Raw genomic sequence first — 15672 nt, forward strand, 5'->3', positions numbered from 1 at the left:
ACTATAGAGAGTACTCATTTTAATCCAGAGACTTAAATGGAACATAGATCAGAATCAGACAATAGGATTATGTAACAGTTTACTGTTATTTTACTTAATGCTAATAATACTACTTCAACGGCGCAGATGAAAGCAAACTCATCATTTCATGATTTTTTTTCTTTCTTTGCTAATCTACGATCTTTAGTCCTGAGATAATGAGGTGCAGATTTTATTGCTGCAGCTTTACGGGCTTTTACTTTGAAAGTGTTGTAGCTTGTGAAACCAACAGAGCAGATAATTATTATTTGTAGAGCAACGTTAAAACCATTAGAAGTTACTTACATTAGCAAATCAGTGAAGTGACAAGTTTATTTTTTAAACTTAAACAGTCCTATTTCGTTATCGTCTGTTAGATTACCATATTTATTGAGGGTCTTATTTATTACAACCAAATAATAGAAAGTAAATTATGGATTTCACTGTCACTCATTAATACAATAAAGTTTCCTCACAGTCTTTATCAGTATCATTGTTTCATTATAAAACCTTTGCGGCCGTGTCCTTTGGACAAACACACCAGTCCCTCCCCCTCTGTGCATGTTTATGGAACATACGACAGGTAAAAGTGATAATGATGATAAAGACAACAGGCGTCTGACTGTCAGGAGAGCAAAAACAGGCAAAAAGAATCTGACAAAATCAGAGAGAAGATGTTTCCACGGCTGGTTTTCGTCTCACTGCTGAGCCTCACATGGACAACAGGTCTTTAAATGAATGTTTGTTTGTGGATTTTCTTTGATTTTATTTCATATTTTATCACTTTTGTGCAGTCTCGTATAAAGGACCTAAAAGGGATACTTGAGTAAAAGTACCTTGCCAGAAAATTACTTTGGTAGAAGTTGAAGTCACTTTTTATAATATTACTTAAGTAAAAGTCTTATGTTAAAAAAAGTATATGATATTTACTGTACTACTCTCTCTCTATATATATGTACAGACCATAATACCAACTCGTCTTCTTCTGATTTTATTTGGTAGTAACGAGTTAAAAAGATAGTTAGAGGAAATGTAGTGAAGTAAAAGTAAAAGTTGGTAGAAATATAACAAGTACAAAATTCACATATCTGTACTTTACTTTAAGTACAGTAACAAAGTACTTTACATTACAACACTGCTTTTGTTGAAACAAACTTCATGTTTGATGATAGTCTTTGAGGACGATGCTGGATGTGGTTCAATATTATTAGCTTTGAAAATATTACAACATGCCTCATTTACTCACTCATAACAAAAAAATGCAGACTTAAATCATAAAACCTCATTCTTCTCTTGTTTAGATATGAGGATGCTTTATAATGCCTTTTCTGTATGTTGATATGTTTGGTTTTTTCATACTGTTTTGTTGTTTGTGTTTCTTTTTGTCTCTTTTTGTTAATATATTGTGCAATATGTGCGTGCGTATATATGATTTGTGTACAGTCCATGGACAAACAAAGGGGTAAAATAGTGAGAAACGTTATATTATGCACACAAAAAAGGTTATATGGAATGTAACGTTAAAAATATTGTTTGCAGAAAAGTGAAATAGCTTTGTCTGGTCACTGTCTGATTTCACTGTTTTGATCCATTTTCTTTGTTTCCTCATGTCTCCAGTCACTGGACTACCTTGCACCCAGATGTTTCCCTCTCCGTCACCTCCTTCCATTGGTAAGTTAAATATAAACTGGTTTTACATTAAGGACTATAGGTTTGCCAAGACATTTAAAGTTTTAGTCCAGGATTTTTACTTTATTCCTCTAATAAAACAGCACATAGGTCCTTTAGCTTCTTCTCTATTCTTTGCCTCTGACTTCTATTCTATTTCTCTCTGAAGTGAACAGTGTTCGGCCCTCAGACGTGTCTGTGCTTTCTTCCGTTGGACTCCACATGCACAGGTGAGCACAGGTCACCATTGGTGCTGTGATTTTCCTCGTCACAACGTCTTTAAAATCCATCAGTGTAAAAGACAATGATCCTTTCCCTGCAGCACTGATCTGTCCACAGTGGTATCAAGACTCGGAGGTAACTCTTCTTCATTTTCCACTTGTTATGGCTGAAAAAAAAAAGGATTTATACTGTTAATTAATGTATCGGTTATGTTACTGGTCACAACATTCATTTTTATAATGTCTATGATGTATTTTAAAAGAAAACACCTGTCAAATTTGAAACTGGAACCAGCTGAGAGTGAACTTTCTTTTCTGTCTGTCAGAACTGATGAGCCTGTTCAATCCCGCCCTCATTAGTCCATCCGCAGAAGAAACACACTTATATTCCACTCAGTTTGTGCAACAAAGGTACAAAAATATCTTAAATACTCAGTATCTCTGTCTCTGACTTTCTTTAGCAATTTCAAATGACTTTCTCCTCTCTCAGGACGCTGATGCAGCAGGCAAAAGACGTATCACTCTATCTCCACAACAATAAAGTAGGTGCTTCACTGTTCTCATCACCATCTGTCGTGATATTTTTTATCAAAATGGATTCATCATATTTACAGGGCATAGAGCTGTGCATTTGGAAATGGTCCTTTCTCTTGTTTTTAAAAAAGCGTGGTCAATTTTGAGCAGGAGCAGCAAATTGTGTGACTTGTGTGAAATAAACGACATAAAAATTCAATAAATGTGTTGATCATGAATTGTATTTGTTAAGATCCTTATGTGGAGGATCTATATAAGAGGGAATAAGATGAAGAACAGAATAAGAATATTTATACTTTGGGAAAGTAGTCAAAATGATTCAGATTAGAGCCAAAACTGTGGCAAGGTTAAAGATCCTTGCCTTCGGTAGCCAAATATCCTACTATTTCAGTTTGAAACACCAAAATAAGTTAATTCAAATGTTTGTTAGGAGGTTATTTAAGTTTGAATTAAGTCGTTTTATTATGTTCACCAGTTCTACATGTACTAATAATAGACTCTGTGTTTAAACAAAACAGCTCGCTGATGCAGACAGAGACTGGAAGCTGGTGATCCTCTTTGTCCAGGTGGATCAACTCTGTGCCTTTGAGCAGCAGCAGGTAAACAATGATTTCTTATGATGTCACAATAATGTTGTCTATACACACACGTAAATATGCCAGATTATTACCATCTTTACAGCTGTAGTCCCTTCATGGACAGGTTGATAGAATTCTTTTTTTCTTTACACATTTACATACATTGAACTTTCACTGTTACATGCTGTAAAGTATGTTAAAAAAGTACGTCATCTCTTTTAATTTTTATGCTGAGGATTTTCCAAATCTACATGCCATGTTCTTGAGGCCTCGGGTTTTGTTTAGTGTTTCTAACTCTCTTGTCAACCCCAACCACTGCCGAATATTTGTGGGTTGTATATGACACAAGTTTACCTCATTTCAAAGAGAAACTAATGCAAATTTAAATAGTTACAGCTAATACGGTGCACTTTTTTTTACACACTTTGAGGTGTATGAAGGACAGGTATGACCAAAATAATAAGTTATTTTATTAGATTTGTAATGCACTTTTTAAATTTGTCACTGGCTGCAGGAAAAGTCTGACCCAGCTAAATTTCTTGGTTTGAAAATGTGGCCCAACTGAGTTTGTAATCCATACATTAATAAACATTTACCTGTAACAGGTTGTGTCCCACTGTTTTACTTCTATTGTGTATTATGCCTCTTAAGTTGCTGTGCCTTTAACTCTGTAAAGCACTTTGGTCAACCTTGGTTTGTTTTTGTAAATGTGCTCTAGAAATAAAGTTGCCTTGACTTGTCTTGACTTGTGTGGTGTTTGTGCGCAGGTTCAGTCTGTGATCCAGGCAGTGGTTGAAGACGTGGACGAGGCTCTGCAGATGCTTCACTCTCAGGTAAACTCACCTGTCACTCACGTCACTGTGAGCCGCAGTTCACAAACTAGTGTTCTGATTTTTGTTTCACGTCGCTGTGTTGCAGTTAAGGCAGACCATCGTCAGTGTGGCATTATGGGATGGAGAGCACGACACATTCCAGTCCAAGTGGGTTCACATACAAACATTTTTTTCCCCATCATTGACCTAAATTGTACAGATAAACACTCAGATGATTATTAATAATTATATTACCTTCGTGTGTACATTTTTTAATGCTGTAAAATGGCAGCAGTTTTCTTTTTGGAGTTTATTGAGAGAGAGAATCTGTTTCACTGACAGGAAGCTCTCATGCATGGAATTAGACAGTGAGGGAGAAGCCAGACTTCTGAGGGCTGTACTAACTCACTCTCTGCAGGTTTGTCCAGTTTGTTTCTTGGTTATTTTTTTTTTTAGCTGCAGTGACATTTTGACCTTGACATTGGTGGAGTACAAAGTTTGTCTTCTTAAACTCTTCCTCTGAGCAGGAGTCTTTGGGTGAGCTCTTGGCGAGGAGAAGCTGGTACAGTGACAGAGAGGACTTCACGGTCACTCTGCAGGAGAAACCTCTCATCGCAGACGTCTCATCTGTTGCTGTGAGTTACGCTTTAAATATCAACGATTTCCCAGCGATACAGTGGAAAATCATAGATAGTTTGTTACATAGAAAGAATCAAAATCATATTCAGAACACTTCTTTATTAATTCTGGTGGGGAAATTGAGTGCATTTGGTCCGATATTAGTCAAAATCACTGGATCGGACTGATAAAAATGCAATAAAACCCTGATTATTTCTTCTTTATGGCAAAGGAATAGTTGTCACACAGTTGGAGAATTATGTCTTTGTATTCCGCCTTTGTTTGAAAGCTCTACAATGACAGTATCAGACTGATATTGGTAGATACTCAAGTCTAAGTTTGGGATATCGGTATCAGTATCGGACACGAGAATGTGCCGTCCCTAATTACATTTTGCTTTTTCAGAATAAAATGACACTCTGGAATTGAAGAATAAGCAAGAAAATGATCAAAAGTCAGCAATGGATAAAAATATTGACCCTTTAAGTTCTATGACTAGATAGATAGACAGATGTACTATACAGCTATACACAGAATATGGAATAGATACTTAGAAGAAGGTTCCAGGTTTTTGAGGTTCTGTCCTGTGTAGATAAATTGGCTCTTATCCTCTGAGATTACACTATTTTTAGATTGGTTGTGACTAAACAGACACAGAGTCCTGGTTACCTTACTGCAGAATAGTGCACATACTGTTTTTTTTTTTTTCTGTGTATCTGACACACAAGTACAATGCTACTGATGTTCTTTGCTTAACAGAGTGGGAAGCTTCTCTCTGAGTCAGAGACTGCACAACAAACTGATAAACTGCTGGTTCAGCTGTGGACAAACCTGGTAAGACCTAAAGCAATCCCCTCAGGTTTTTTTCTCACATAAACACATATATGTATACTTATATACACAATCACATAGAGTCACTGAGTGTTTTCTGTGTCCCAGCTTCAGTCCACAGACGACAAGAGTGACGAAGGAAACATCTTCACAGTGCCGTGTCCAACTGAGGTGGGAAACTGTGTTTCGAACAGATAATTCAGCATGTGGTGTGTTTGTAAACATACTCGTATCTGAAAAATAATAACTGTGCATCTTCCTCTGGGATTATCTGTGTCCCGCCTCCAGGGTCGACCCTTCCTGAGGACGGAGGGAAACTCGCCTTCATATAACCACGGCAGTGTCTCCCCTCTCCTTCACCCAGTGAGTTTTGTGTCTGATGTCAGGTCAAATGGAGGCTGCAGCAGCGGTGATGTTGACCCACTGTTTGGTTCTAAGTGTGTCTTTGGTCTGTGTGTCTGCTCAGTTCACAGGAACAGCGATGCCCTGCAAGGATTTCAGCCCCTCGGCCTCCATACCCACCTCAGGTATGATGGTTTACACAGACTTATAATCCATTGATCAAACTCTGGGAGGACTTTTAATAGAGAATTATGCCGCCAAAAATGTAAGATATATATCTGTTTTTCTATTTCAAATATTAATTTTGAATACTTTTATCCTGCTTACAGTATTTCTAATAAGGTTTAATCCTATGTTACCAGTATGTTATAAATGTAATATTGTTGTACAGTTACTCTGAATGCCACTGTATGAAAGGTGATATTTTTCAGACCGGTCTAACATGAAATCAAATCATTTTCTCAGTCCATGAACTCAGGCTGGCAGATATCAAAGTGGTGGCTGCTGTGGGAGACTCTCTGACGGTGAGACATTTTCTCATTCTTTATTTTTCCTCTTCAGATTTATACAAAAAAAAAATATGTATGCAGTATATTTATATCAAGCAAAGATTAGATCCTAGAACAGAAGAATCATAATAAATGTACAGTATACAGTTGCTGTGGCCAGTAAAATATTCTACATTAACAATAAATAAATGTGTAATGTTATATATTGCACAGTGAGGTGAAAGCTATGGACATTACTGTAGATTTACTGCATGTTGGATAACTTTATTCCAGTAAGATGAGGTTATCAGTGATTTTTTGATTCTATGATAATCAATACATTGCAAGACAATTATTTGGCGACGCATCACAATATCTGTCTAACTGAAGGAAACTAAACGTCCGTGAAAAGTTAAAAGTGCAGGATTTCTCTGTTTATTCACAACATAGATAACTAAGTGCATAAAATCTATGTATTGAACGTGGATGGGGCATCTCTTAACATAGCGTTCTCAACTGTTATCCCGCCGTAAACACCCTCTTCTTTGGTCGATATGTTGACCCACCCCGACAGTACATTTTAACATCTACAAATAAAGGAGAGACTGATTCTGTAAAATCCAATACTTTGTCATCATGTGACTAAAAATATGCCCTTTTATGTCCATCAGGCAGGAAATGGTATTGCATCCAGCCAAAATAACATCCTGGACGTCCTGCGTCAATACAGGGGTTTATCCTGGAGGTGAGTCCTTAAATGTATGCCTATTCTAAACCAATTATAGTTTTGTTATTGGAGTGGCAGCTTGACAGTAAATCTTATTTTCTCCAGTGTTGGTGGAGATGGAAACCTCACTACTGTCACCACTCTGCCCAGTGAGTGTCATTCATCATATCCTCCTGTATGATGGTGCATGATGACACACAAAACACATCTTCTTCTTTTTTTCTTTTCTTTTCATAGACATCTTAAAGTATTTTAATCACAACCTGACGGGCTTCTCTGTTGGTACTGGCAAAGAAGAGGCTTTTCTTAACCAGGCTGTCCCAGGAGCCAAATCCAAGTAAGTCAACTAGGAGACAGTTTCATCAACCTTCTGTTCGATTTTAATCCAAAAATGTACCTGCTGTAAAAATGAAACACTGTTTTAAGTCAGATGTAAATGCACCCTGAACCCTAGTACCATTGTATAACTACTAACTACATGAGTAAACTCTGCCACTTCATTCTATTTTGTTTTGTTTATATTTGTAGGGACATACCATCCCAGGTGCGAGCCCTCGTGGCAAAGATGATGAATGACACAGTGAGTTTATGTATATTTCTTCTTTCACATTTTATTAAATTTTTCTGACAGGGAAAAAATGACATTAAATATCTGCCATTGTCCTTGTTACACCTTCTCTCTTTTTCAGAGAATCGATTTTGCAAACGACTGGAAGTTGATCACCATTTTCATTGGTGCTAATGACTTGTGTGACCACTGCTCCAACTCTGTGAGTAGCCTGCTCATAAAAACTTTATTATTAAAAGTCAAAAATACAACAAAAATACACCTCATGAAAATTCACTGAATTTCCTTTACAGCTACTTTATTCTGTAGAGAATTATGGTCGTCATATTAGTGAAGGCCTGGATTATCTACACAAAGAGGTAAATACAACATATGTCATGCCAAGCTATAGATTCAGATTGTTGTTGGTGCGACCGTGATTGTGTGTAACTATTAACCTCATCAGGTGCCTCGAGCTCTGGTGAACTTGGTGGAGCCTTTGCATATTCTCCCCATAAGAGAATTGCACTTTGACAAGTCACTGAAATGCCCAACTTGGCTGATAACGTGAGTATGGAGTTTTTATTTAATTCATTTAAAGTAAATGATAAAAAAAATTATGATTAAACATGGGAGTCATTGGTTTAAACTCTGGCAATGTTTAATTCCTATCACTTTAAATATTCTTTCTGTATTATTTTCTGTATGTACTGTATATACTCTCTATTGTTTGTATTTACAGTTCAAATACAGACCAATTTATTCATTCATTTTGCAATTAATTGACCAAATACTCACCAAAAATATAATCTCTTGTAATAATGTTGGTATTATGTTTGTATATTATGTGCTCCCGTCATGCCTTTATGTCCCCTGAGTTATCATCTAATAAAATAATGTTATAATGATACACAGTGATATAGTGCCATGTTATCTCTTCTCTCCAGTATGCTGTGTCCTTGTGTCATTTTGCCAATGCACAACTCTAAAGCTCTTCAAATGTTGGAAGACCTCACCAGAACGTATCAGGTAGGGACCATACACAAGTATGATTGCTAAAATTACATTCTTCATCCTATTATTATTCTCTCCTCAATCATGGACACTTTCTCCCTCTGTTTTTAAGCACATAGTGCGCAAGGTTGTGGAGTCAGGTCGTTATGACAATCGCTCAGACTTCACGGTGGTCGTACAGCCTTTCTTCAGAGATGTCGTTGTCCCCAGACTGCCGGTCAGTAATGAGCACTCCATACATAGGCTATTAATTTGAAGGATTATGAGCAGAATCATTACAGGGTTGTTGCAACATGATGTAGTACTGCAATAAAGCCATGGTTATCAAACTGTGGTATGCAAGTTTCCTCTGTTGGTACTGTTCTCAGAAATACTGTTCTACTGTCAGGGTATTTAATCGGAGTTGAGCTGAGGAATTTTGACCAGAGTGCATCGGAAATTAAACAAATAACAAAAAAAAAAACAATCAATTGAATAATAATAATTAGAGTCACTTTATTAATCGCTCCATCTTAATCTAATTTCACCATACCAGTGTGTGAAGTACCTTTTTGGGAATAAATCAGCCTCCTGTGAAAGGCTGATTTACTTATAAAAAGTTTAAGAATCACTTCAGTAGAGTATAAAACATTTATTGGCATTTAACCGAAAGAAATTATTTAATGGCACAAAAACCTGGAACAATCAAGCTTAAAATAGTTATTGTTTTGCAAGCTACCGAGCTAGCTAGCTAGATATTTTGAGCTGGATTGGTCAAATAGTGAAGGTTTTTGTGCCATTAAATAATTTATTTCTGTTAAATGCCAATAAATGATTTATACCGTTGAATCAATTCCAGCTAGCTAGCTAGCTGGAATTGCAGACAAACAGACAGACAGACTGGGACACTGCTGGCACGGCAGCCATCTTGTGTATCTCACAGCGCCATTTTGTGCATTCTAATTAGGCTACATGAGACTAATTAGGCTCATTCTGTGTTTCTAAGCAAACTGTCCCTCTACCCAAGGCTGAGACACATTTATTGTACCATTTTCACAGGACGGTCGTCTTGACCGCTCCTACTTCAGTGCTGACTGCTTCCATCTCAGCCAAAAGGCCCATACAAAGATCACCCGCTCCTTCTGGAACAACATGGTAAGTTTCCGACAGAGAAGAGTTTCATTCAAACTCATTTGACAATGGTTTGAATAAAACTGACATAAAGTTGTTGCTATTTAAAAGTTACACACCACAGATTTAATAATGTACATTTAATAAAGTATATTTGAGCAAATGCAGCAGGATCAACTCTTTTCTAACAAAGACTATAATCTACCAGTATATTAAAATTGATAATTAACACTTAGCTGTTTTCTGTCTCATGTTTTCTAAGCTGGAACCTGTGGGTAATAAGACTTTCAATCAGGACTTTAATGTAGACCTTGACCTGAAGTGTCCAACCAAGGTAATCATTTTTTCTATATAACTGACTAAAAGCTTTGAAAATCAATCAATCCATGTATTATTTATAAAAGAAATATATATATATTTGGAAGCTGTGCAGTTGCTTTCCATTATGATAACTGTGTGGTTTCCTCCATTTTCTGACAGACTTCACCATATATTCGCACCTTCAAAAACAGCAATTATGTATATGCTGGTCCCTCACCGACACCTGGACCACCCACAGTAAGTATCTCTACTGTCTGAGGAGGGAGAGAAATAATCACAAGAGTTGGGAAGTTATTTAATGTTAATGTTAAACAATTAAACAACATAAGTAGTTGGTTAATTTACATGTTTATTGGTAGGTAGGGTTTCTTGTTACAGTCTTGTTAAAGTCCAGATTTGATGTGTTTCTTTGTTTTATACAAATGTGAATGTGTATCTTACACATTGCCAAATTATACATTTGTATTTTTCTCCCTCCAGAACTGGGGAAGTGACTTCTCCTGTTTGGACCTTAGTCCATCTCACACTGTGCCAACCTCAGGTGAGACTTAGCAATTACCACATTGCCAATGGTGAAAGACATCAGTTGATGGCGAATGAAATTGATAGAATTTGTCACTTTCTCAGTGCAATAGCTATTTTTCTTTTGTTTTGTGCATGTAGTACTAAGTGTTAGGGGGTACCGTGTGGTTAAGTGCCACATTTTAAATCACATAGGGATGATGTTTGTGGTTGATCTTGATGTTATTAGACTGAATCTCAATTATGCATGTCTTTTATTTGTAGTTCACCAGCTGAGACCAGCAGACATTGTGGTGGTGGCAGCTCTGGGAGACTCTGTAACGGTGAGGGTCATGATTTTAATACCCAGCTTGTGCTTTTTAATTAGATTATATGGTAATCTTTGTGGTAAGGAAGTTATATTATAGTAATACCATCTTTTTTTAATATGGTAATTAATGGATATAGCATGCTATGGAAATAAAATGGTAATTATCAATTTGGATTGACGAACATTTTCATTTGAAGGTAATACACTGATGTTAGTCTGTAGTAATTATCATTATTACTTTGGAAATAGCATGGTATTACTGCAGTATTATCTCCTTAATACTACATCAATCAGAATTAAGAGGGTTTTACATATTATTTTGATTAAAAATATATTACTATACAATTACCATGTTGTTACTGTACTGCTATGTAAAGTGTTGCAACTGAGAACATATGTGAGATATGATCAAATTAATTATTTTGCTCTATATTCACATAAATATGTATGTATTTTGTTTTATTCAGTATCCCATAAGTGCATGAGTTAAATGTGAACCTGCTGATATCAGTTATTTGATGTCATTGAACTATGAACTCTCTAATTAATTTGTTATCTGTGATGATCCGTGCTTTTATGTTCTGGTGTTTTTTTTTTATATCCTTGTCTTCACTCAGTTCCACACGGGTCGTCCTGTGTTTTCTCCATTTACAGGCAGCTACTGGCGCTAAAGCAAAGACTGTGTTCGACCTAAGTAAAAATTACCCAGGAGTATCATGGAGGTAAAAAAAATGCTAGTAATATAAATGAAGGTTTACATGAACTGTTATATTTTACAAACCACATCGATGTGTGTTGTTCCTGCAGCATTGGAGGAGAGAAGAGTCTCGAGACTAGCACAACATTACCAAGTGAGTTTGTGCAATGTGTTTGGCAAAAATGTGTTATACTGGGTCAGAAATAAGGACCTGATTTTCCTAATTTTATAGATTTAGATAAGAATATGGAAATGCATTACACCCTGTGTCTTGTTCTTTATTGGGCTTTCATTATTGGTCAGAAGACAAGATCTGCTGCTTAAGTGCCCAAAACTTGTTTGTAAGTTTGTTTTTTGCCCTTTGTTTCTCCTCAGACATCTTGAAGAAGTTCAACCCTGCTCTAAAGGGCTTCTCCAAAGGGTCACTGCCAAGACAGAAGGGCTTCAACATGGCTGAACCTGGAGCTAAAACATCGTGAGTGCACATTTCTTCTAATTCCTTCATCTGGGTTAGTAAAACCTTCTGATTGTCCCATTGTCATTTCTCACTTTACCGGTCTGCATGTTTTTGTCACAGAGATATTCTAGCACAAGTACAAGATCTAATCACGGCCATGAAAGAAAATAAGGTGAGACTTCCCCCAAATATAAGCCTCTTCTGATTCTCACCACATTTGACTCAAATGTATCTATTTATGTTTTTATCCTAATGGTTATTTGTACACAGGAGATGAACTTTGATCAAGACTGGAAACTTGTGACAATATTTGTAGGGGGATACGACCTCTGCCGTTATTGCACAGACCAAGTAAGGAACTGATGTTCACATTCTGCACAGAGATACAATAAATTCTGCACATTATGAAAACTAAAAACGCATGCTCTACTCGCCTTCGCAGAATAATCTGTCACCCAAGAATTACAGCCACAATCTTATGCTGAGTTTGGACACGCTTTACAGAGAGGTGAGAGATATTACAAGGATTAAAAATTAATCTGTCTGTGTATGAGTAGGTGCATCATGTTTGTTCTGCCTGTTCTTAATCTTTATGTCTCTGTATCTGCAGGTACCAAGACTCTTAGTGAATGTTGTGGAGATCTTGCAGATACATCCCCTGAAAACAGTTAAGAGGAACACGCTGCCCTGTGCTCTCATGCCGAGGTTTGTTTTTGTATTCATACATTATCTTATCATATGTCGGTACATTTTAAAGCCTAAAAGATATTTGCTTTTATGACATAAATGTACATTTCTTCAGACTATGAGATTAAAACTGTAGTGCATTACTTTTACATTGAAAACCATTGTCAAACGAGTTCACACAATGCTGATTAAGCCTATCAGCTCCACACAAATCTACACACAGTCCCCCACTACACACAGTAAGTGATTTGTTTTATGTGACAACATTTGGAGGCAACAGCAACATTGCACTTATAAAGCAAGTATTACTGAAAGCACAAAGAAATGCTCACAAAAAGTTTAACAAGTGAATTTTACTGATCACAAAACCTGGTTGTGAGTGCCTCCACCTGCCCCTGCATTGCTGGTGCATACACACAGACACTCCCTCATTCAGTTCTGATAGTATTGCTTGAATAATAATAATGTTATATAATTTCTGCTCAGAGTAACAAAACATCACCAAAGGTTACACACTGCAGCTTTAAATTAGGAACAGTGGTAGTGAAGTCTTTACATGTGTTTCTGAAGAGTCTTTCATGGGATTAATGAGATTATGTTGGTTTTTTTAAAGGGTAAATTGTCCCTGTGTAATCAACCCAACTGAAAACTCCCCAGAGCTTGCAGAGATAAAACGCATCAATCATGAGTATCAGGTAAAAACGTTTCTAAATATTCTGTTCTTTTAAAGAGATTTTCCTTCTCTTAGTTTGCAATTGGTTTTTTTTGTTTTTTTTCCATAGGTTGAGATCCAGTATCTTATTTCCAGTGATCGCTATGATGGCAAAGAAGATTTTGCTGTTGTCCTTCAACCATTTCTACATGATTCCTTTATCCCTCATATTGGAGTAAGTTACAAAGACAGATGGTTGAAACAGGGTTCTTGGAATCCTTAAAATTTTGTTGAGAAAGTAAAAAAAAACAAAAACATTTCAAGGTCATTAAGAGTGTTTGAAAGTTGCCCTAAATAGCCATGGGTCATTGAAAGTGCTTGAATTTTGTGCAAGAAAGAAGTAAGGTTGATATTTATGTACAGTAAATGTCTCCCTTGTTCGTCATGACACCACCTAATGTTTCATGCCCTGCATTGCGTTATGAACGCAGACTAGGCCTGCACAGAACAAATATTGAGTCGTAATTACTTGCGGTGTTGTGGACACTGTCCACTGTTTCGCTCTCCGCCGTTGACGTGAGATTCCATGCAGAACAATGAGTGTGTAACGTTAAGAAAGAGAGAGCAAACGACAAGCTGCCAGAGAAATTAAATCTCTCTGTCTCTGTCTCATGAAAGAAAATTATAAAGACTGACTTTGACCAAGATCCCATGGACAATCACTTGTCCAGATGCAGAGCGTGCTGCAAATCAATAAAAGTGGACGCCATGGAGGAAGCCACTCTCAATTTTCCCTCCCATCTTAATCTATGTCATCATGTTCAGACCTTGAATTTTTAGGGAATTGGTCCAAGAAAGTGCTTGAATTTGATGTCAACCAGGGTGTTGGAACCCTGTTCATGTGTCACGTTTTCGATGCTTATACAATCACTTTAAAATAAAAGCTGTTATGTTTTCATAGCCTTTAAATAAGCTTTTTACTTGTACTTTTACAAATTTCTTCTATTTAACAGGCGGGCGAGCCTGACGCGAGCTTCTTCTCTGTCGACTGTTTCCACATCAGTGAGCGAGCTCACTCTGAGATGGCCATTGGCCTTTGGAACAACATGGTGAGCGATGGGCAATAACACGCGGATGTAAAGTGACCAGTGTCTCCAAGTGTTTATTGATTTTACACACATTTCTCTTTCTGTCTTTGCAGCTGGAGCCTGTGGGGAGGAAACGGGCGTATAACAACTTCACCCACGACCGCTCCAAGATTAACTGTCCCTCTGAGGTACCAGTTCATCACTAGTGCAATGTTATCGCTCAACTAGACATACAGTATTTATTTGTTATTTGTGGAGGCTGTGGTTCAGTGGTACAGGTGACTAGACTACATCTTATTTGTATTATTTCAAAGCATTATATTCTAACTGTTTTACTTCTTCCATAGGCGAGTCCCTTCATCTACACCAAGCTCAACAGCCTTCCCACAAGACCCACCACTCCCATCCCTACATCATCCAGCCCAATGTCAGCCCTCCCGGTGACCAGCTGTCCCTCCTCCCTGCCTGTTTGGGTGCCGGTGGTTGTGGGAATCATCAGTTTACTGGCTGGTGTTACTGTTGCCTGGTTACTTTTCTCCTGCAGTCAACGAGGGAAAAACAAAGTACAGAAAGGAATAGAAATGACGGGGACTGGTTTTTAATGAGTGTTCTTTTTGTCAAAAAACAAAAGAGTGTTTAAGCCGTAAATATTCAGACCAGTACATGCTTCTTTCTTGCCACTTGTTGAGTGTTCTGGTGTCATATTAATAGTTTATCTGTATAAGCTAATAATAGCTTTTCTGTTTATTATGAGGACAGAGCTGCAGATTAGTTTCTCTGTTGGACTGGAAGTACGAGCAATCATTTCACACACCACAGATATGAATAAATGCTAGTTTGAATAATACTAATATATTAATTGTAGTAAAAAGTATGTAAACTTATTTGTATATTTTGTGCTACATAGAAATGAAAAAGTATTCCATGTATATTTGATTGACCTTTATCAATCCAAGCATTTTGTATATTTCTTTTTAATAATTGTTATTTATTAATAAAAAAATGTTGAATTGAATCTGAAACAGCTCTTTTGTATCCACTAAAAGACAGACGTTTGCATTTGTACTCTGTTCAGTGTATGTTCTTTTCTTTTCGACCTACTGATGGTAATATGGATTGCCATTAAGTGTGGTTTTTAGTTTGCTGCCACCAACTGCATGAAGTCTAAATGATCCGAAATCTTATACAATTGATTTACTAAAACTTTCTAATCAAATAACCAAACCTGAATGTATTTATATATCAAAGCTTTATTTTGACTTTTCTACATGACTTTATAAAGCAGTTCAAACTGAAGAAACTCGCACTTAAAGACACTGTAAATCAAATGATCAGTGGGTTATTTGCCCATGCACTTCCATTTCCAAGTATTTTTGGCAACCAGTGGAGTCGCCCCCTGGTGGTTATTCATTATATTGTTACTTGAGGGC

The 15672-nt window shown here is 36.9% G+C and overlaps 1 protein-coding gene across 1 annotated transcript; it reads left to right on the top strand.

Moving 5' to 3' along the window:
• The first annotated feature begins 617 nt into the window (after nt 1-617).
• On the top strand, nt 618-15257 carry LOC131443705 (phospholipase B1, membrane-associated-like). Its single transcript, XM_058613576.1, has 42 exons — nt 618-744; nt 1636-1689; nt 1856-1916; nt 2009-2043; nt 2234-2318; nt 2398-2449; nt 2960-3040; nt 3787-3852; nt 3938-3999; nt 4174-4249; nt 4359-4466; nt 5209-5283; nt 5389-5451; nt 5569-5643; nt 5747-5807; nt 6088-6146; nt 6782-6855; nt 6943-6986; nt 7075-7174; nt 7366-7417; nt 7527-7607; nt 7699-7764; nt 7851-7951; nt 8332-8413; nt 8511-8615; nt 9437-9532; nt 9771-9842; nt 9989-10066; nt 10310-10370; nt 10616-10674; nt 11316-11383; nt 11469-11512; nt 11734-11833; nt 11936-11987; nt 12086-12166; nt 12258-12323; nt 12426-12520; nt 13116-13197; nt 13285-13389; nt 14168-14263; nt 14356-14430; nt 14590-15257. Exons 1-42 carry the CDS (start codon nt 693-695, stop codon nt 14842-14844), a joined length of 3255 nt encoding a protein of 1084 aa, XP_058469559.1. The 5' UTR covers nt 618-692; the 3' UTR covers nt 14845-15257.
• Nucleotides 15258-15672: the final 415 nt, after the last annotated feature.

This window comes from Solea solea, chromosome 17 (assembly GCF_958295425.1).
Source record: "Solea solea chromosome 17, fSolSol10.1, whole genome shotgun sequence".
NCBI lineage: Eukaryota > Metazoa > Chordata > Actinopteri > Pleuronectiformes > Soleidae > Solea > Solea solea.